The sequence below is a fragment of the Porites lutea genome, chromosome 12 (genome assembly GCF_958299795.1).
Source record: "Porites lutea chromosome 12, jaPorLute2.1, whole genome shotgun sequence".
NCBI lineage: Eukaryota > Metazoa > Cnidaria > Anthozoa > Scleractinia > Poritidae > Porites > Porites lutea.
The window spans coordinates 12,610,986-12,631,382 of record NC_133212.1 but is presented as its reverse complement, the minus strand read 5'-3'; the positions used below and the strand labels follow the sequence as shown (position 1 = coordinate 12,631,382).

The 20,397-nt window shown below is 40.1% G+C and overlaps 2 protein-coding genes across 3 annotated transcripts in view; one reads left to right on the top strand and one right to left on the bottom strand.

The window, feature by feature from the left end:
• Positions 1-20,397, bottom strand: part of LOC140921348 (uncharacterized) — a 92,042-nt gene that overhangs the window by 21,149 nt on the left and 50,496 nt on the right. The gene's annotated exons all lie outside the window — the stretch shown is intronic.
• LOC140921349 (peptidylprolyl isomerase domain and WD repeat-containing protein 1-like) overlaps positions 1-20,397 on the top strand; it is a 48,876-nt gene that overhangs the window by 24,160 nt on the left and 4,319 nt on the right. For both annotated transcript variants that reach the window (XM_073371349.1, XM_073371350.1), the window contains 12 exons: positions 7,538-7,640; positions 9,726-9,869; positions 10,896-10,970; positions 11,588-11,668; positions 15,337-15,430; positions 16,100-16,153; positions 16,578-16,621; positions 17,303-17,377; positions 18,575-18,693; positions 18,910-18,976; positions 19,801-19,886; positions 20,182-20,294. In XM_073371349.1, coding sequence (XP_073227450.1) covers positions 7,538-7,640; positions 9,726-9,869; positions 10,896-10,970; positions 11,588-11,668; positions 15,337-15,430; positions 16,100-16,153; positions 16,578-16,621; positions 17,303-17,377; positions 18,575-18,693; positions 18,910-18,976; positions 19,801-19,886; positions 20,182-20,294 — 1,055 coding nt within the window. The remainder of the gene's footprint in view (positions 1-7,537; positions 7,641-9,725; positions 9,870-10,895; positions 10,971-11,587; positions 11,669-15,336; positions 15,431-16,099; positions 16,154-16,577; positions 16,622-17,302; positions 17,378-18,574; positions 18,694-18,909; positions 18,977-19,800; positions 19,887-20,181; positions 20,295-20,397) is intronic.

Below are 20,397 nucleotides of genomic sequence, written 5' to 3'. Positions count from 1 at the left end.
TTGTTTATATAATAGTCCTAGCTTGTTTCAAATGTGACCAACCAAGCTTGGCATTGCCTGGCTGCTTAAAAGAGGAGGCGGAGTTGCCAAAACTTCAAAAGATCCGCAGTACATTTCGAGATCATTGAGAATGTTCTTGAGATGTACTAAGTAAACAAATATAATTAGTTTTGCTGAATTGACCAATCAGAGAAGCTCTGTTTTTGTGGTCGCTCGAGTTGGTGTTAGAAAGGTCTCCGATTTGGCTCATTTCTGCGGTTAGTTTTTTCCTAAAAAATGTCGGAGAAAACTCCCTCTCCATATGACAGTGATACAGATTTTAACACATGGATTTTCGTACATCAAAGTGCTTGGCCACATCGTGAAAGCTTCCTCCCCCTGCAAGATGCCAAATAGCGATAGCACCTCGTTTAGTCGCTTTTAGCAGCCTCATATTTCATTCAGGATATTTCAGGAGTTACAAAATCCACCAGTCGAAGAAACGTGTCTTTTCTCATTCTGACATGTTCTTTCCAATAACGTGTTTGGCTTTTATTGGCAAGCATTAGCTCAAACCATCCAAATTCTGGTTCAGGGAGAGTCCAAGGTCATATTTGAGGAAGGTGTTGACACACAATGTTTAAAAGGACCATCATAAGTAATGCGCTGTTTAATGAGATTATGTAACGACCTGTTGTTATGAAGGAAGGACTGTCTTCTTCGAGGTAGAGCTCTTTTCCTTTGCTTGTTTGCACACAAACTGCATAAAAAGGGAAACCAGACAATCTCTAGCATGATGGAGGAGGTCTCCAAGGCCAGCCTGTAAGTGGCAATTACCAGGCTTCGTCTCGCCGAACTGCTCAGTGGAATACTTGCAGACCAATACTAACCAGTCCTTCATGAACGAAGGAGGAAGAGTTTGGGATAAAACATCACTAAAACGGCAGGTAGTCAACACTCCCAAAGCAAAAGTATAGTTCGTGAAGAACTGCAAGCAAGCGACTTCATACAGTGTGAAAAGGCAAATGGGCCACCCCTTGCAATGGAGGTAGGGAAGCCACTGGCAAGCGTTGCCTGAATTGCACTAAGAAACATTTAAACTTGTCACCAGTGGACGACCTTGGGTGTTGTTGCCTACAAGGTTGGTGGAGGAAGGCAATGCCCTAGCAAGAGAACGAAGCATGCAAGCAACCCGTACCCAAACCTCAAACTCCTATGGAACTTGACAAGTAGGGGCCAGAAAATAGGGTGAAATGGGACCATGCACAAAAAGCTGCACAATAGCACAGCACAAGCCTGGACACACTTGCTGGAGGACAACAGCCGACTGCTCAAGAGCAACATCAACAACAGAGCATGTTTGCACTAAGGCAGTAACTCTCTTCACCCAAGGTCCTGATCACAAGTCCACAACTGGTTCAACGAAAGTGAATAACTGCCGAGGCCAAGAACGAGAGACCTCAAGCTAAACACTTGAGGAGGCCAGCAAATCAAATCCACTCCAATGTCAGAAAGCAAGAGATGAATAGCTAGAGAAAAGCTGCATTTAGCTAAGATGGGGACGGTAAATTTTAAAGAGAGGCGAAAACCAAAATAACACATTCATGCCACCCAGAATATGCGGTGGTTGTACAAGTTGAGGTCCAATGGCCTATGAGGGACCAATGAGAGGCTATCAATGATTAGAAGGTGCCAAAATAGCAACTATGGCCTCATTAGAAAGATTTGGAGTGACATTTGTGGCAAACGTCAGACTCAAGTTTAGAATTCTCAAAACAGAAAACGTGCAACTAAAAACAGTCCAAAGCAGTTATTTTTGACAAACCTAACGTAAAGCTACTAATGTGGGGGTAGAAGTAAAAAACACTAAAGCACAACCTAAGGGAAAGCCTTTGCCTTTTGCTGTGACCGTGACTCTAAATCTCCCTATTATCTGAGCAAAAAAGGACAGACATGCTTCCGAGGTCACTTAGGTCTCCCGGATGTAGTATGCAATAGATTGCTGGGCCTGCATTAGTGACCAGGGGCCATAAAACCACTGCCTTAGCAAATAAGCACCAAAGTCCAGTGAACCAGTAGTGTCCGAGGTGACTTCCAGGTCTATGGCAGCAAACATGTCAAGACACAACCAGACCCCTACAACGTGCCAAGAGGAAAGAAACCATTACCACTGCTGCAGATCAAGACAAAACTCTTGGGTAATGTTGATGGGATAGTCTTTGTTATGTAAGCAGTCAAAAGGCTAGGAGAAGCTAAACTGCTTTCATAGCATGATGAAACACGGCTCGAAATTAACTTTTTCATTTTTTGGTCGCCAGTTTCAGCATTGCTTCAAGGCAGTAGGGCAGATTTGTCAGAAGAAAATTCTAGTACACTGACGAAGCTCCTTTATTTTTTCGTTTCCTGAAGTACTTGTAAAACTTGTAAAAGACTTTTTCAGACTGAAATCTTCATACACCATTGGGACTTTTCCATGCATTGTCCCTAAATTTAGCTTTACTTCTTTGCCGAATCCTGAACTACTTCTTCCTTGATGTTCGATGTGTCCAACAGTTTGTTTGATCAGTTCCCTTTGTACGATTTTACACTTCGCTTTTTTAATGTTTACCTGTATGTTCATTCGCACAAGGCTCAACACAAGAGCAAACTGCAACATGAAGAAACCTGAAAAATACTCTGTCATAAAAAATACTAGACTAATTGTCAGAAGGCTAGACTTGAGAAATTAAAAGTAAGACACTATCAACACCTTACAACTGACAAACTAGTGTACGACTTTGGCCTAATATCGTGCGATGAATTAACTAACATTAAGGTGAACATAGAAGACAAGAAACTAACACCATTAGATCTAACAAAGAAGGTACATAAGAAGACATTGGACAAACGATGTAGGGGGAATATTAAGAAGACAAGACTTTACAGTGGCACTAGCCAGCTACGGAGACCTGTAAGGAGAACGTAAGGAAACGGTTAAGTCTAGCATCATAATAGGAGCAAACCCACATACGTCAAAATGTGTACATTCTAAGTCTTGCCTTATCTACGCTTACCTCTAACAAAGTGTAATTTGTCTAGTGGGGTTTGAGTTGCTGGACGACGCAGAGAGCTTATAGAGCTTTTACCACTGGGAGATGGATTGCTACATTAATTAGAGATCGGAGACAAGGGGTATCTTATTAAAACAGAAGATGACACGCCAACTGGTGACCAGGTCTTAAAATGTAGTCGCCAGAACCCAAATTTTAATCACATTGGCGATGAGTGATTCGCAATTTCGAGCCCTGTGAAAATGAACAATAAGGAAGTCACGTTAACTGTGTCTTCACCAGCGACGTAGGCTGAGAAAACAGCTGACCTTTTGCAATGACACCACTGGTTTTCCCTTGAAAGAAAGGAGCGAAGAAATTCCCTACTGATGACGTGTTACTATCCAGATCTGGGTGGTTCTTCGGATTGGATGAAGCAAATTTTCAACTATTCAGAGGCACTATTTTATCAGTCTACCAGCGATACTGAAGCCAGGAGTGAAAGAGCTCCATGAAGACTTTCAATTTGCCCTCAGGGAGACAAACCGCTTGGAAAGCAGACTGCCAGGGAAATCAACAGACCGACGCATTTGTGACTGGAGGAGTGGAGGTATAAAAGAAAGATAAAGGTGTTTGTGGTCATTTTTTCTCGTGTTCTCAGAATGACAGGGACACTTTCAGGTGCTATACAAACTCTAACAGGTATTGCCATGATGGGCGAACTGGGACAAGGCAAATTGTGCTGAACAGTGACTACTATTCCACCACTGGCAGGTGATTTAGATTGCAGAACAACCCGATGATTAAGGCAACATGCTCAAACGTCCACCAGGCAGGGTACGCATAAACTCCCCAGCAAGATGTTGATTAAAAGGATGGAATCTCGTGGTTGACCAATGGACTAGTTTTATTGTAGCCATGTGCTGGCAAAAACTTGCGCCACTTTATTGTTGTCATATTAAAGTCAGCTGTATTTTACATGTGCATGTGCACTAGTGGCCTTGCTTACTCCATGCAGTCTTGTCTGTCGTTTGAGACAGAGTTTATCAGTAATGGTTTTTACCCACGTAAAGACAACCTTAACACAATTGTTGTCTCCTTCTCCAAACAAAGTAAGAAGACTGACTGAGCACTGTGCGCTTGTTGAAACGTCTAGCATAAAATCACAATACCTGCCACTCCCAGAGCTCCAAAGCAGTGGTAGCTTATGACCATTACCTCCTGTGGACGTCTGTTTGAGCTTGCAAGGTGCTCAACTAGGCACTCCCTAGGTAAACAGAGCTGCTGGTCCCCCTAGATCAAGTCACCACAAGAACCGAATCCAGAGAAAGACTTGTGTGCTCTTGCAAGCTACTCCTGGCTTTCAAGACCGCCAAACATACCTTAGAGGGCCACAAGACTATCACGATTCCCCAGCCTGGTGATGCTTTGTGGATCTTAACGAATGACTCTGTGAGCAACAGAGGTATCGCAGTCACACTGTATGTACACCAAATAACCAACTGCTATTGGCTGGGTTCTTCGCTGTAAAGCTATGCAAACATCAAGTGACCTGGCTACCATGTGAGATTAAAGCCCTGGCCATAGGTACGGCAATTCAACATATCATTCAACATGTTCATGTCATCCAGTCTTCTCATCTGAAGGTAGTTCTTACAGTTAGTAGTCCTTGTGTCCATGCCAATGAGAAGCTCAAGAGAGAGGAGTTCTCCACTAGTTCCAGAGCCACTACCTTTCTGTTAACAGTCAGCCACTATTTTGTTTATGTGCTCCTTATTGCTGGGGTTGAGAATTTTCCTTCTGACTTTGGAAGCAGAAACCCATGAGAGTGCCTCGAGTCTAGTTGCCAAAACTGCATGTGTCTCGTGGAGTTGGAAAATTCTATACTGCGCAGCATTTCAGTGAGTGAAGTCCTCATGGCTCTGTAAGAATGCCCCTCCTAGCAGTGCTGCATGGCAAGCTGCTCAACTGTGGTACCCTCACCTCAAGCAAATTCATACTCACCTAAGTCAGTGTACCTGACCTTCAAAGAAAGCCCCAAGACGTGAAACACTACTCTTAGGCTGTTATCTTTGTTGCTGATGCACTTCTTGTTGTACAAGGCCACCCTCCTTTACAGCCTCCTCACAAACGGGTAGTTGTCCCTCTTTCCAGTCTTGCAGCCTTCTATCAGCCATTCTCATCGTTTTTAGCCACCCATTTATTGATTTGAATACCAAAGAAAGTGTCTTCTTTAGCTCTCGTCCTCAACAAGGCACTGGACACTGTATCTTCCTCGTGTAACATCTTTCTCTGCTTGGAGACCATCCCTTAACATCTTTAACCTCATTCAACCATTGGCTTTTTATTTGTGGCGAGTAAAAAGCTAGAAGACCTCAGCAATGCTATCATAGTCCTTTGCTTGCGGGTACTTGACCTGTGAGATGGAGGAGTGACTGTGTGTGTGGATCCTGCCCCTGGCTTCCTGTCCTTACGAAAGACAAAGTACTCGCCTCTTATGGCATAACCCTGGATGCAAGGCCTAAGAACTCTGACAAAAACTCCTTGGGGTAAATGGCGATGGAAGACCTTGCATTGGAACCCCTCATTTTTATCTCCTGAGAGGGGTCCTTTCTCACATGTTATGCTCACCTTGGCAACTGCCAATATGAATTCTTGCATTTACCATGATGGACTCTCCGCCCATGTGCTCTGGCCACAATGCAATAAGTTAACCAGTTAGCAGCTATCCATTGCTGACCGCCAAGTTACTCTCCTCTGCTCAACCACTTGCCAAGTGCCAAGTCCTAGGCCTTTGGCTTTAGTTAGGCCTCTGCATCTCCCATCATTGGTGGTGAGCTTGTGTTTATAGACAAAGACAAAGCTTGAGAGAATAATACCGTGGTCGGCATTGAGCCAGGCCATTTCTACTACATCTCAAAGTCTACAAGCAACCAGTTTCGCAGCAAGCTTACACACTATCCCACACTATTCCCATGTATGGTTGCTTCCCTTTAACTCCAACTGTACGGGCTCAGTCCCCACAGGGGCCCTGCCATGATCAGTCCAGCTCCATTCCATCAAACTCTAACAGTGAAAGTGTTCCTGCTGTCCCCTTACTGAGATCTACCATACTCCTTGCCACTCCCCATGTGGGTTCACATACAGCTGTTTGGGCACCCTGCCCAGTGACTCATTGTACAGTATAAAGCTGAAACAGCAGGCAAGCAACACTGCATAAGCAAAGGACACTGCAAAGGACTGCAACTGAGTGACAGTGTATAAGGGTCGCAAGGTGCCCCTGCTAAGGGCAAAGGGTTGCCCAATGCAATGGAGAAAAAGGGAAACTGCTGGCTAGTGTTGGTTAGAGGTTAACTTTGGCTAAATTACATTTGACGAAGAGAGTAAACCACTCTTTTTTCAGTAAGCCACATTAGTCTGTCACCTATTCTTGTTTAAGTAGACATGCACATTTACTGGGTTTTCAAATAGTCGTAAAACATTTCCTTAAGCATTACTGGGTTAAAATTTCCTATTTTTCATATCAGATATTTTGAGGCCTTAAATGCGTAAGGGAAAGATTTAATGACAGTTTAAAATTTTGAAAATTCACAAGGACTTTTATGGGAAGTCACTCAACCATGACTGGGTGGCAAAAGTTGTTTTTCCCATACAAATCCCTCTAATTTTCTGTGGCCAGTGTAGACGCTACATTTAAGATATGCGGCTACAAATTTCCAGGTCACCTAATTTTAACTTGCTTTTTCAGTTTCTTTTTTTGAAGAATTTTTTCCAAAACCGAACTGTTTTTGTGTTTTCAGAAAGTTGATTGTGTAATCAACTATTGCAAAAGGCCTATTGTGGGATATTTTTGCTTTTCCCTTGCATTTTGTCTCACCCTACGGGCTCACCAAACTACAGCGTGACTTGTCAAAATATGCTACAATACTACACAGAAAACTCCCTTTTCATGCATGTTACATTAAGACTGAATCAAAGACTAAACATAGAGCTTGGAGGTGGTAGAAAGATTATTGGCTGTGAAGGACACTGAACTGGCTTATGAAATCCTTGCAGGTGCATTTCAACACAGGAGAAACAGTAGTACATTTTAGGCTTCATGTGATAGAATATTCTCCATGCAGTAATTGCTGGCGTGATGAACCAGCGAAGAAATCATTTATTGCTTCACGCTCACTTGATATGCTCAAGAAATTTCATTGTGTCTTGATTGCAACTCCCGTGTACCAAAGTTAGATTTCTTCCACACAGTGCAGTCAGCAGATGCCATTTTTGAATTCTGTATATATTTACTTTTTTCCAAAAGAATGTTCTTGTACTAGTTAACGTTGCTGATGAAATTAGTGTATTATTTTTCACTCTTACTTTAAAATCTCTTGTTATATTATGACAATTTTATGTACTGCAATCACCTTCTTCTTCCTTCAATTCTTCCTTATATTTGCAGCCGTAATATCCAAAATTTTTTGACAGAAAACTAATAGTAATTCCAAGTGACCAACTAATGACATAGTAACATTCTATTTCAGCTCAGAAAAGGAGACAGGAGTGATAAACATTTATGATGGAAGAGGGACGAGCACACCTCTCCACATCCTAAATCTGCATACTAAACCTGTCATGTTTATCAAGGTACCAATTAATACATGTAGACCAGAGGCAGCTGAAAAAATGGAAGTTATGCTTGAGCATAACAGTAACCTGAGATCAGGCTCTATTTTCGTTTCGTTTTGAAAATGACATTCCAGCGGGCAAGGCGAAACGAAAAGGGCGCCTGATTACAAACCTTTTACGAAACGTCTGCCACCCACTTTTTTGATTGATTGACATTTGTCAAATCAGTCAACCAAAATTACTTCCGTTGCTTGTTTTTCTAGTATGCAAATTTTTCACGCGTGGGTAAAATGCAGACTGGCTGACTTAAAAAATAGCTTTTATCTGTTAATCAAAAGGCACTTTGTTAGCGGTCAACAACTTGCAGAGGGATTCAACTCCGCGATACACTCACATTAGTTCCGTAAATAAAGCAAATCCTGAGAAAATATGAACAACCATATGAATTTTCTGAATTTCCATGGCACATATTAAGGCATATTTTCTTACCATAAGACCATAAAACAATAAAAAAGACAGCAAAATCGATCCTTCTCTCCGCCGACGACAGATAATTCACGAAAACAACCACGCGAGGAATAAGCGCTTTCAACTTCCGGCGTTTCCGACAGCCAATCAGATCTTATGGCATTGTTCTAACAGCCAATCAGCGTTACGGCCGTAACGAGCACAAACGTGAGAGAGTTTGTATCAGGCCCAGTTTTAGCGGTAGCCGTTAGAGAGAATGTGTGAGAACCGCTAAAATAAGGTTAGCATAACATAGAGTGGAGTCTTGATTATCCAGATGTTTAGCTCTGGTACCAGACTGAATCATAGATATTGACAAACCATCATTAAGTTCCATAGTTATTTAACTTAGTGCTGAAACTGGGCTATCATTTATGGAGCTATTACTTATGTCACAGATGGCAGTTTATGAACAGTTTTAGTCAGGGTTCAGTGCTGTAAGTAGCAATGAGAAAAAGAATAACATCACCATTTACTGCCCCCCCAAAAAGACTTACCTATTAATAATAATAATAATAATAATAATAGTAATAATCATAATCATAATCATAACTATAAAAAACTTCTCAAATCTGATTGGTTCTCAACTGCCCTGATTTCAGCCTTAATAGGACAGTTTAATAGGACAGTACGCGTCATGCCTAAGTAATTGGACAGTACGCGCCATCACGCACGCGCTTGAATGGCTATTTTTTTTCATTGCTAGCGAAAAAATCTTGGAATTTCTTGTGGTTTGATTTTAAAAAGAGCCCTATATATCGCAAATTTTGTTAAAGTTATGATTAATTGGTAACAGAACTTCGTGTCGTCCAATTTGGTCTGTAATCATACTCGTGATTAAACAAATCGGACTCCCGCTACGCGGTCGTCCGATTTGGTTAATCACTCGTATGATTACAGACCGAATTGGACTCCACTCAGTCCTGTTACCATTACTAATTGTAATTATTATTATTAGTAGTAGTAGTAGTAGTAGTAGTAGTAGTAGTATGATATTAATAATAATGATAAAAGGTTATTCTTTGTAGGACTTTATCAACTGCAAATAGTGATTTCCTTTGTCTCTCTTCTTGAATGATAAACACCTTTAGACTGCATCCTTGTAACAGGGGCACCCAACCAGAATATAGTTTAAAACCACTTAAACATAGCATTGTTGAACGTATTTTAGTATTTAAACGGTAGATATAGGCATATTTTTATCCCCTAAAAATTTTTCATCAGTCCGGATTTCCTAGCTGAAAGTCTATTTATCCGAAAATTATAGGGATCAAAACTTATCTTTTCGAAAATTTCAGGCAGAAAAAGGCTCCCGAAGATTCTAGTAGACCTTTTCAGGGTAAAAATCCGTTAAAAATAAGCAATTATACCATTTCTTTAGATGTTAGAAAATCCTAGGAGAGGCAGGCAAGCAAGAAATTTTACAACGAAAATTCTAGATCTCATAAGTTGTCTTCCGAAAAGATATTTTCCAAAAATTGACGTTGGGTGTCCCTGATTTAATTGAGATTAAATTTGACTGTAGTCTTTGCCAGCATGAACTTGTGAGGTTGAATTAATCCTGCAACTAAATGTTAATTTTGGCGTATTTGACAGTACAATGCAGTTTATGATGTGGCCATATCAGCTGATGAGGCTGGCATAGTGGAGTATTGGTCTGGCCTTAAAAATGATGTGCGGTTTCCCAAGAATGTTAATTTTGAATATAAAACAGACACCGATCTGTTCGAATTTATTATGGTAAGTGAACTAAGTGGTAAATTTAAATGACATTGAGAAAAAATTCTTTATGTGCAACTTACATCAGTTAAGTTATTTTCACAGTATCATGCAATTTATAGCACCCATTGAAATGCCCATAGTGTGTTCAGCAAACGCTTGCAAATATCATTACTGCTACAGGCCTTTAAATAACGGCCGGTCAACTAACAATGTCCGCTCAAAATGGTTATTGTCCAGTCAGATCCTAGGATGACCATTCATTTTTTTTCTAATCCTTACCGTTAACGAAGCTGCACAGCATTTCCAAAAAGTAAATTAAACGCTTTTTCTTTTCAATCATCATAGAAAAGCTAAATGTTAGCTTCACTATCCATTCTTCTCCTCTTTTGTCCTTCTCAAGTCTCAGGCTTTCTCTGTTTGTTTACACAGTCTTATCATTTTGTTTGTTTGTTTTTTCTATACTTTCTTTCTTGTATGACAGGTTTTTTGTTTGGGTATAGCCCAGTTTTTTTAACGCTTTTCCTATGTCAGATTGTTGGTGGGGTATTGGTGTCATCTGTTTAATGGTTTTTGTTACTCCTTAATGATATTAAAAACTACTTTCATTGTTATATTTATGCGTAACAGATAAACTATACTTCCTATACAACAAGCGTAAGTCAATCATATACCTAATTCAATAAAAGTTGCTTTGGCAATTGGTCATTGGCTATTGGGCAATAGGCATTTGAGCTTACAGAACAATTTAATGATTTGCTTGAGTGACCACCAAACAAAAGATTCCCAGTGCCCAATTACCAATGCTCCAAGCAACCATTATTGAATCAGCTATACACAGACACATGCTTTTTCGAGGAGATGGCATGGCTTATTGTCTTAACAAGGCTCTGAATTTCATCTCATTCCAACTTGCATTTGGCTAATGATAAAAAATGATAGTGATAATAGATCATTTATCCAGAATGACCGTTCAGTACCAAGTACTGTTATCAATGGGGTCCTGCAATGATGTCTGTAATGATCTTAATGATACTTTACTTTCAGTGTAAGACTATCCCTGTATCCCTGTCGTTTTCACCTGATGGAAAACTGTTTGCTACGTTAGCAACGGACCGGAAGGTGTGTATAATAATAGTGCACATTTAGTTGCTTTTCTAAGGAGAGTGTCATGAAGTATTATTCTTATCCTTATTTTATCATTTCCTTCATATTATATTGTCTTACTAGGTAAACCTTTTATTTATAGTTTTGATTCTCGTCAACAAGTGATATTACTGTATAAACCTTACTGGCTCAGGTGATTATCTGCCGCCCATCTTGCAGTGTCCGCAGTAATAGACTGTAATGGAGAGTGCCAGAATGATAATTATTAACCATCCGGGAGAAGAAGAAAGAGTTTCAAGTGGTTCCATACCCTTTGCCTTATAATTTTATTTAGTTGGTACTGTACCGTTGGATGGCCATCTTTTTAGATACATTTTCGTTTTAGGAGTAAATTAGTAGTACTGTTCAGTTCATTAACTGATTGTTTTCTTTACTAGATTTGTCACTATTTAATGTGCTCTATTGGTTAGACTTGTGTTACTCTAGGGACATAATTATTATGTACAGTATCGTGGTGCTAACTGCGAAATAGTCAGGTTATCAAAGCCATCATTGATAGATGTACAGTAATTAGGTTGGGAGCAATAAGTGTGCAATGTTCATTAAAAAAATGCTTTTTTTACAATGTTTAGGTGAGAGTTTTTAGGTTCCTAACTGGAAAAAAGACAAGAGTCTTTGATGAGTCACTGAAAGTGTTTACTGAGATGCAGCAGGTAGGATAAAGTGTGTGAGGACATCTAGCACTACAGTTGAACATCTACTAATGGCCATCTCTTGTAGTGTTATTGGCGTGTGGTTTTCCACCGAAGCCCAGGCCCTTTTCATATTCTAAATTTATTTTTTGTAATCTTGACGTGCTCTTTCTTAGAAGAGAACTGCACTCGTTCTGCACGATTGTTGTTATCTTACACATTCGTCCAGTTTAATTGGGACTACAAAGTCAGTATCTATAATATAGTGTCAGGAGAACACTAAATCAAGCTTCCAGTTTCATCAGGCCAAATTGTTCAATGCAGGGTTAAGAAAACCCGGGTTAGTGCCAAATTTGAATTCAGATAAGAAAGCTTAAAAAGCAAACTCAGTTTTATTCTTTTTGCCTACAATTGGATGATTGGATGCTCTAAAAAGAATAGAGAAAATTATCCAGGAAAATGGTTTCAAGCAAATGAAAAAGAAACCCAGGTTAATATTTAACCCCGGTTAGCGCTAATTGGCCTTTGAACAACTGGGCCTAGGATAAATATTATTTCTGGTAACCAAATTTCCCCCTCATCGAATTCAAGATGACAACTCGCTGGTTTACCGATCCCAACCATGGACTGGCATTAGCCGCACACTCCACAAGTGTTCAAGAAATTTTACTTGTCTGGTACTACTAGCGGGGAAATCAGAGGAAGAGAAAGTAAGCTATTTTCTAATCTGATCGGAAGATGATGGCAACGAATTTGTCATGGTGCGGAAGAGTGGAACTTGACTACCAAGGGCAGAAAGAAGCTTAGCACCTAGTGGACGCTTTTTAGAACTACCTGCATCCAAGGAGCAATTTTAGATACGCAAGATAAAAACTTAGACTGGAGCCTGATGAGACCGTCGATTCATTTGTGAAGAAATTCGAATCCTCAAATAGATTGTCACTTTACAAGTCCCGGTGATCACGCCATCGATGCACTTATTTTCTGTTCTAATTCAAGACATACGCAAACAAAGTTTGTCACTCATCTAAGCCTAACAGGAAACAACAAAGGAAAGGGTGGCTCCAAACATTTAATGTCCTCTTAACAGAAACTTTGCCCAGAGAAACATTTGCATAACCTGGAGTCCATGAGCCACAAGAAGAATTGTATTGTTCATGAACTCATTTGTAATCCAGAACCAGTGGCCAAGAACGAGATCCTTAAACAGCATGTTGATTTCTTTGAAGGCTTTGGTTGTTTTTAAGGTGAATTTCCTGTTGCAATTGATTCTTCAGTTACTTCAGTCGGGCATTCACCATGCTGTGTTATGGAAACTCTCAATGAAGTTTTGAGGAGGGAACTTGATTCTCTTGTCGCACAAGGAATGCTAGGATAAGCTACCAAGCCAACTGACGTGGTTAACTCCCTTGTTTGTGTCACTGAGAACAACGGAGCGCCTAGACCTAGACCATAAGGACCTGTACAAGGCCATCAGGAGGCCTTTCTATTTTACGCCCACCCCGAAAGATATCTTCCCTGAACTAAGCGATGTAAGATGTTTCTGCCATCCTCGATGCCTGAAGCGGTTACTGGAACATAAAGCTGAAATGAGGTTTGCTGTGTATCTCCTTTAATTCGCCATTCGGAAGGTACAGGTTTCTGCGTTTACGTTTTGGCCTAATCAGTGCTCCAGACATGTTCCAAAGAATGATTGATGAAACCTTTGGAGATTTACCTGGTGTCACTGTGATTGTAGACAACTTTGTGTATGAGTGTAATTACCGTGATCATGATGAGAATCTCCATGCTTTCTTGCAATGTGCCTGTGAGACCAGCCTACACTTTTGCCTGGATAAGTCCGAGTGTACCCGCATCCCGTTCACCAGTCACATAATAGATGATGGTTTGACTCCACACTTTCCATGGATCTATCAACCAGCCTTGTAACCTTGCAGGAATGTCTCAGGATTGTTCAGTTGGCCTTCACAACTGCTCACCTCCGGAGTGTCACCAAGAAGACAAGTGAATTTGTCTGAAGCACTCAACATCAGTAGACTGTGTCAGTAGCAGTAGACTGTTTCAAGAAAGTGATCACAACCCCTACTTCGCTGCAATACCTTGACAGTACCCAGCCAGTTACTGGAGTGGAGTGTTCAGAGGAAACCGTAGCCACCTACAAAAACTAGTGAACCCTTTGAATTTCCAGTCGCTTTCAAATGAGGTCCCTAAATAAAGAGCTTGTGTCCAGCAGTTTCTCTACATCAATGCTAGTGGTGCCTGTTCCCCTGCTAAAAAACAGACCCTCTTTCTGATTCAGATTCTCCTCCTCAGTGAGGATCCACTAGGAGAGTGGAAGCCTCGCAGAGACTGAACTTATGATTGCACGCATTGCTTAATTTTCTCTCTTTACAATTAGGAAAGTGAACTGTTCAGCACTGGTAAAGCATTTAGTTTCCTTTTTTTCCACAACATTAGCCTGTGGTTTTCCACCGTAGCTCAAGCCCTTAGTAAATTTATTCTTTGTAATCTTGCACTCAGAATTATAAAATTAGTCTTTGAACACAGCCGCCTTTCCTTGCACGTCGCTGGTAGGGACGTTTTGCAGGAGAGAGGTCTACGATTGGTTCCCAAAACTTCCATCATGATGACGTCAATTAATGTTTACTTAGTTAATCTGGTAGTCATGGGGTTCCAGATTTAAATTTGTTCGATTTTTTTAATTTCTAATTTCATTTTTTATCGTAAAGTTTTGAGTTCTTCTGCAAAGGAGCGGCAGCAAAACTCAAATGCTTCTTGTAAAGAAGATAACATTCCACCAAGACTGACTGTTTTTTCAGTAGAGTCTTGGCGTATACATTTGATCAATTTGACCTTTTATCTTTTTCTGTCATCCGTTTACAATAGCTAAAAAGAATTTAATTACTTTGTCAACGAATCACCGCTCGTTGACCAGATTCCACACAAATCTACATCATCAGTATGGAACTTTGGGGCCAAATCACAGACGTCCGTGGATGCAAAGAGCGAGGACAGAAAGCTGTATTCATCGTTTAATTTGCAATATAACTCGCACTGGCTCTGTAGGTTCATTGTTATCTGATGCATTCATCCTTTTTGTTCAGAACCTCAAACATAGAACCTTTAACACCTCTGATTAACAATGGTTACTTTTGCTGTCCCAGCAGACAGTCAATCAGACACTTCTGTCCTTAACACATGAACAACCTATTATAAATGGCAATTAACAGTCATAGACATTTGTTCCACTCTCTTAAAACACTTCTCCACAAGAAGCAAATTATGTTTACAAAGTTATGTACTCATTGTACTTTATCCGCCCTGTTATGTTCCCATTTTTGTTCTAAGCATTTGATTTCCTTTCTTTAACATCTTTTGATTGATTGTCACACATTATTGCGCTATCTTAAGTATTAAAAGTATGTAATGTTCTTCTCTTCACATAATGGCCACTCCTATAGTGTGGTTTCTTCCCTCTGTTTCTAAGGTGATGTGATCATAGAGAGGATAAACTGTACCTAGACTGTGTAAAAAATCTGGGCTTTTTTATTTGCTCGGGAATCAGTATTCCTCATTATGGTGTGTCATCCCAACATTATTGCTCTGCCCCTGCATCTGATGTTATAATGAGGCTTGCAGCACTTCACAAACATGGTACTTATTCTAGCCATTACTTTAATCTCTTTCAGCAAAAACAACAGCTTCCTGATATGGAGTTTGGCCGGAGAATGGCAACAGAGAGGGACTTAGAAAAGACCAACTCCTTGAAGTTTTCCAACGTAGGTAATGAGCTTGAAAGTCAATGAAGAGTAGTAATAGAAGTAGCATTAGCAGTAGCAGTTGTTGCGATAGCGGTAGTAGCAGTAACAACAGCAGCAGTAGCTTAAGAAGCAGAAGCAGTTGCAGTGGTTACTGTTGCAGTAGCAGCAGTAGTAATAGCGTTACCATCACTGCTGTCACCTAGATTTAAGGGTTTCATGTGATAGCAACAGAAGAGTGCTGATGGCTTTGTGGCCCTCAAAGCTGTTCTATGTGTGTGAAGCTTACTTGACAGTAGCCACCTCACCACAAACTTAGAAAATTTAGTTTTGGCTGTCGCTGTCCATGGCCGCTTCTGCTTTTGAAAATTGGTTTTAAACATTAAAGTGGTGAACAGTACCCATAACTGAAAATTGTGTTTGATAGCTTGTTCAATCAAGGCTGTTACTAACCACAAGTCCAGAAAGCCAATAGTAGTTCATGGCTTACTAATGATGATGATATCATGTTAAAGTGGTATTTTTCAAGAGTCACCCTCGACACTTGATGTTGTGTAGTGCTGATGCCATGTACATGCGTATTGAGTGTAAATTTGTTCAAAGCTGTGTTAGTACCTGTGGTGTTTTCAAACTGCACACTAACGTTGTTAGTGATTTCATTCACTGAAATTGTTTTCATTTTCTCCTTGTCAAGTGTTCGATGAGAGTGGTTATTTTCTGTTGTATGCTACGATGCTGGGTATTAAAGGTAAGTCTCATATAAGGATTAAGTAAGAATAGCATCGTCTATAAAAAGTATTTAGTATGATAGGGCTTATTTGTCTTGTGAGTCATTTTTTTAAAGGTGTGTCCCAGGTGTGTGACTGTGAGCTTTGCAGTATTTTAATTGTTTTTCTTTTTGTTTTTCTCTGGCTGGTTGCATTGTTATGGCCATATGTGTCCACCAAAACTCTGTTGCCGAATAGAGTTAAACAGTATGCTGTAGTTGATGAAGAAATTCATGTAACAAAAGCTATTACCTCCACTTATCTTATTATGGAGTATTGAAATCACGAGCAATTGGCCACGGCATCCTTTTTTACTTGTGCTTCACATCCTTTATAGTGCATAAGAGTTTTGGGCTCATAAGTTGTTTGTACGGACTATTGATGAGGTATTGTCTTGTCTTCCAGTCATTAATCTGCACACCAACAGATGTGTAAGAACAGTTGGCAAGGTAAATGTGCTGAGACTATGTTAAAATTTATTCAGTCAGTCTTGGTTGGGAGAATGTATCGTTAGGAGACTCCAAAAAATCTAAGTAAAGTTAATTGAGTTAAGCTACAAGTAACAATCACTTAAGAATATGTATTTTTCAATAGCTGGGCGATTCTTCTCGCGCATATTGGTCGAGAGCTTTGGTGTACAAGGCTGCGCGGTTTTTCTAGGAACTCCTTAAGGAATGAGTGTCAAATCCTGTCAATGTTATTGTTGAAGGCAAATCGACAAGAATTTTCCACGGCATGTAATCTTAACGACCGTAAAAATGACGTCAAAATGTTCAAAACTTTGCAGTGAAACTACTCGCCTGCGGCTCGTGGCTCCACTTCATTTTTACATGACTACTATGGCGGATAGGAGTACAGACCATGGAAAGTTGTTGTCAATTTGTTAATTTCATTAGCCCTTGAGCAAACTTCCCGCAGCATGAGACCAGTTTTATTACCATTGACCTCAAAAAAATTTCACAGCCACATTTCATGCACCCCTCACCCATGAGGATGGTGCACAAATAAGGACTTAAATCCATCAGAAATTATCACTGGAATTATTTCAAGAGTTAAGCAAAAGCTTCACAGTATCCAGATTCATTCTCATGACAAGTTTGCTTAGTTGACATACATGTGTTTCCTTGCAGATGGAAAATGTGCGATTTGTTCGGTTAGCACTGTATCAAGGCAAAGCTAAGAAGGCTAAAGCTGCTGTCACAATGGTAATGACACCCATCAATAAAATGGTCATCTGATAGTGTCTTTTAATATGTTTGTCCAGTCATGAAGAGAAGCTTTATTTTTTTCAGGTTCTTGAGTTGTAGGAAAATGAATAACGACAGATATTTTTTATATTTTTTTAACTACACATTACCAATATTCCGCATTAAGAAAACAAGGGTAGAGTAGTGATATGTTTATTTTCGACTACTGTTTCGCAGTGTATTAGGTTTTTTGCTTACAGAATTTTTGGTTGTTTGTACTAAATTGTACATTTTTATTGTTAGCCAAATTGGGTTGGTTTCATTAGTGTTCACCACAAACTTGCACACTATACCTGATATGCTCAAGGCTTTCTACTGTCTTGATTGCAACTGCAGTGTACTATATTAAAGGTTGTTGCAATGTAACTGTCCATTATTTCCCATTGCGAATTGGACAAGGTTGCAACCAATGAACAGTACAATATATTATCAAACATGTTCTTTGTTATCACCCTAGAATCGGCTTGAGGAACACCAAATTCAGCCCTAATTAATCTACCTGACCTAGTGGCAAACGAAATGCACTGGATAGAATTGCCTGATATGATACAGTGTATTTGTTCTTCCACCAAAAGAACTCACTTGATAAGGCTGAACCAACTAACCTGAGTGGCTGAGTAGCCTGACAGAATTGAGCAACTTGACTGATATTGCTGACATGACGAACCTCCCAACGTGATTTGGTCATTCTGACTGATGTGACTGGACTAGCTACTTGTCGAACTGGTCTAACTCTCCTGACTTGACACAGACTGACTAGCGTGAATGGCATGAATGGACTAACTGGCTTGACTGACACGACTGGACTAACTAGTGTGCCTCGGATGGCTTGCTTGACTAACCTGACTGCAGTAACTGGACTGACTAGCCTGAGTGACACGACGGTACTAAGATGAGTTGATTGACAAGCCCAGCTGTCATAACTGCTCTGACTAGCTTTAGTGACATGACTGAACTTATTGGTCTAACTGGATGAACTAATCTAACTAGGTGAAGAAGTCTAGAATGACTGCCATGACTGGGCTGACTAGCCTGTCACACATAAATAACAGTGCAGGATAGTCTGACTGAAATGAGCGGAAATGGGTTAGCTAACGCTACTATTATTGTAGTATGGCATTTTGCAATGTGTCATATATGGATTTTATTTTTCAGGAAATGGAAGCATCAGAGAATCCATCGCTTCAAAGTGGTATTCCTGACCCAATGTTATTCTGCACAGCATCCAAGAAAAATAGGTTTTACATATTTTCTACCAGAATGCCTGATCTCAGGTGAGCTATGGGACGAATATTCGTGTGGAAAGCATAAGTTTTTAGAAAGGTGTCATATGGAGGGCGAGCCAGGTCGATTGAAGTGTGTCTATGTCGGACTCCGTTACACAAAATGCATAAAGTAGCAGACAGGGTCTTGCACTTTTTAACCGCTTTGATAATCCCTAAGATACTGATCTTGCAATCATGTGAACAGTGATCATTTTATCATTTCAGTGGTGATAGCGATCGTGATGTGTTCAACGAGAAGCCTTCGAGAGAGGAGATGCTTGCAGCTACTCAGGTACGTTTTAAGAATAACCGTTGCACTCAGGTAAACCTGCAGATGATGCTAAGTTATGACAGTCCATTCTACGGTCATCAGTCTGTTGGCTTTCTGTTTACCTGCAAAAATGCTAGCGTCTTCTATATTAACTTCAATAACTCAATAATTCATCTAAGCGAGGTTGCGCAAGATGAGCGTAAAAACCTTGCAGCGCATACAAGCAAGAAGATGCACTACTTTGCCTGTAGTAAATAGGGATGGGACATCAGAGGTCAAAGTGTCACAGGAAGGATGTCTACTTTTCCATTTTTAGTCGTTAGTCGAGATTGCTTAAGCAGCCAGACTCAAGTGTTTCTCTTTTTCTGTCTTGTGTGCGCGCCAAAAGCGGCCGAGGGGGGCGGGGGGGTATGATGAAGGTGAGAATGTTTTTTTTCTGGCCGGGTGTTGTAAACTTTCATTTTATGCAAATGAGTCTTGAAATGACGCGCCATGCTCATTACGTTTTTGCTTTCTGGCAATGACGTAATTTTTTTGAATCGACACCTTTGAGTTTCGTGTATTTATACACGCTTGGCAATCAATTCAGAAACAAATCGTCGAATACGATAAAAAAGTAGATATCCTGGAGAATACTCGACCGTCGATAAAGTAGGACGTAAAAGATTTTTAGCGAAGAACAATGTAGAATTAATCTCCTCCTCATTTCTCATCTTATCTCCACGCAAGCGATACTTGTAGCTTTTATATTAAGAGCGTTCTGGTTTTAGTAGGTATGACTAGTCGTTTGTGATGTCTGTGCAAAAAGGCTTAATAAGGTGTGATGGATTGTTTTTTCCTTTAAGGGGTCCGAGGGAACAAAGAAACTTCCTGATGGAGTTACAATCCACACAACAATGGGTGATATTACAATAAAACTGTTCCCAAAAGAGTAAGTGTGTTTTACCTCACGTCTTAATTTTGTAACGAATTTTAGTATAATTACTCCACTGATCATAGTGATTCGCGCTCTCTGATTGGTTTAGGATCCCGTCCTTTTTAGCAGTTATTCTCTGAAATCGAGGTGAATCGTGGCAAAATATTTGCTTGAATATTCTTCGCTTCAGTTATAATGATATGCACGGTACATGACCCCTACCTAGCGAACCATTTCTCAGTCCTCTTCGTCATATCTTGTTCCGGTGTAAATACTTGTAACAGTTAGTAATTTCGTTCTTTTTTGGTAGGTGTCCTAAGACGGTGGAGAACTTCTCAACACACTGTGAGAATGGCTACTACAATACACATATATTTCATCGCGTTATTCATGAGTTTATGATCCAGACTGGAGACCCAGAAGGTCAATATTATTAATTAAAAGAAATAATGAATAACATACGTGTGTAGGAACTTCCAAAAAACACTTAGCGATTCTTTTAGTAAGATATACTTTCAGAAAGCAT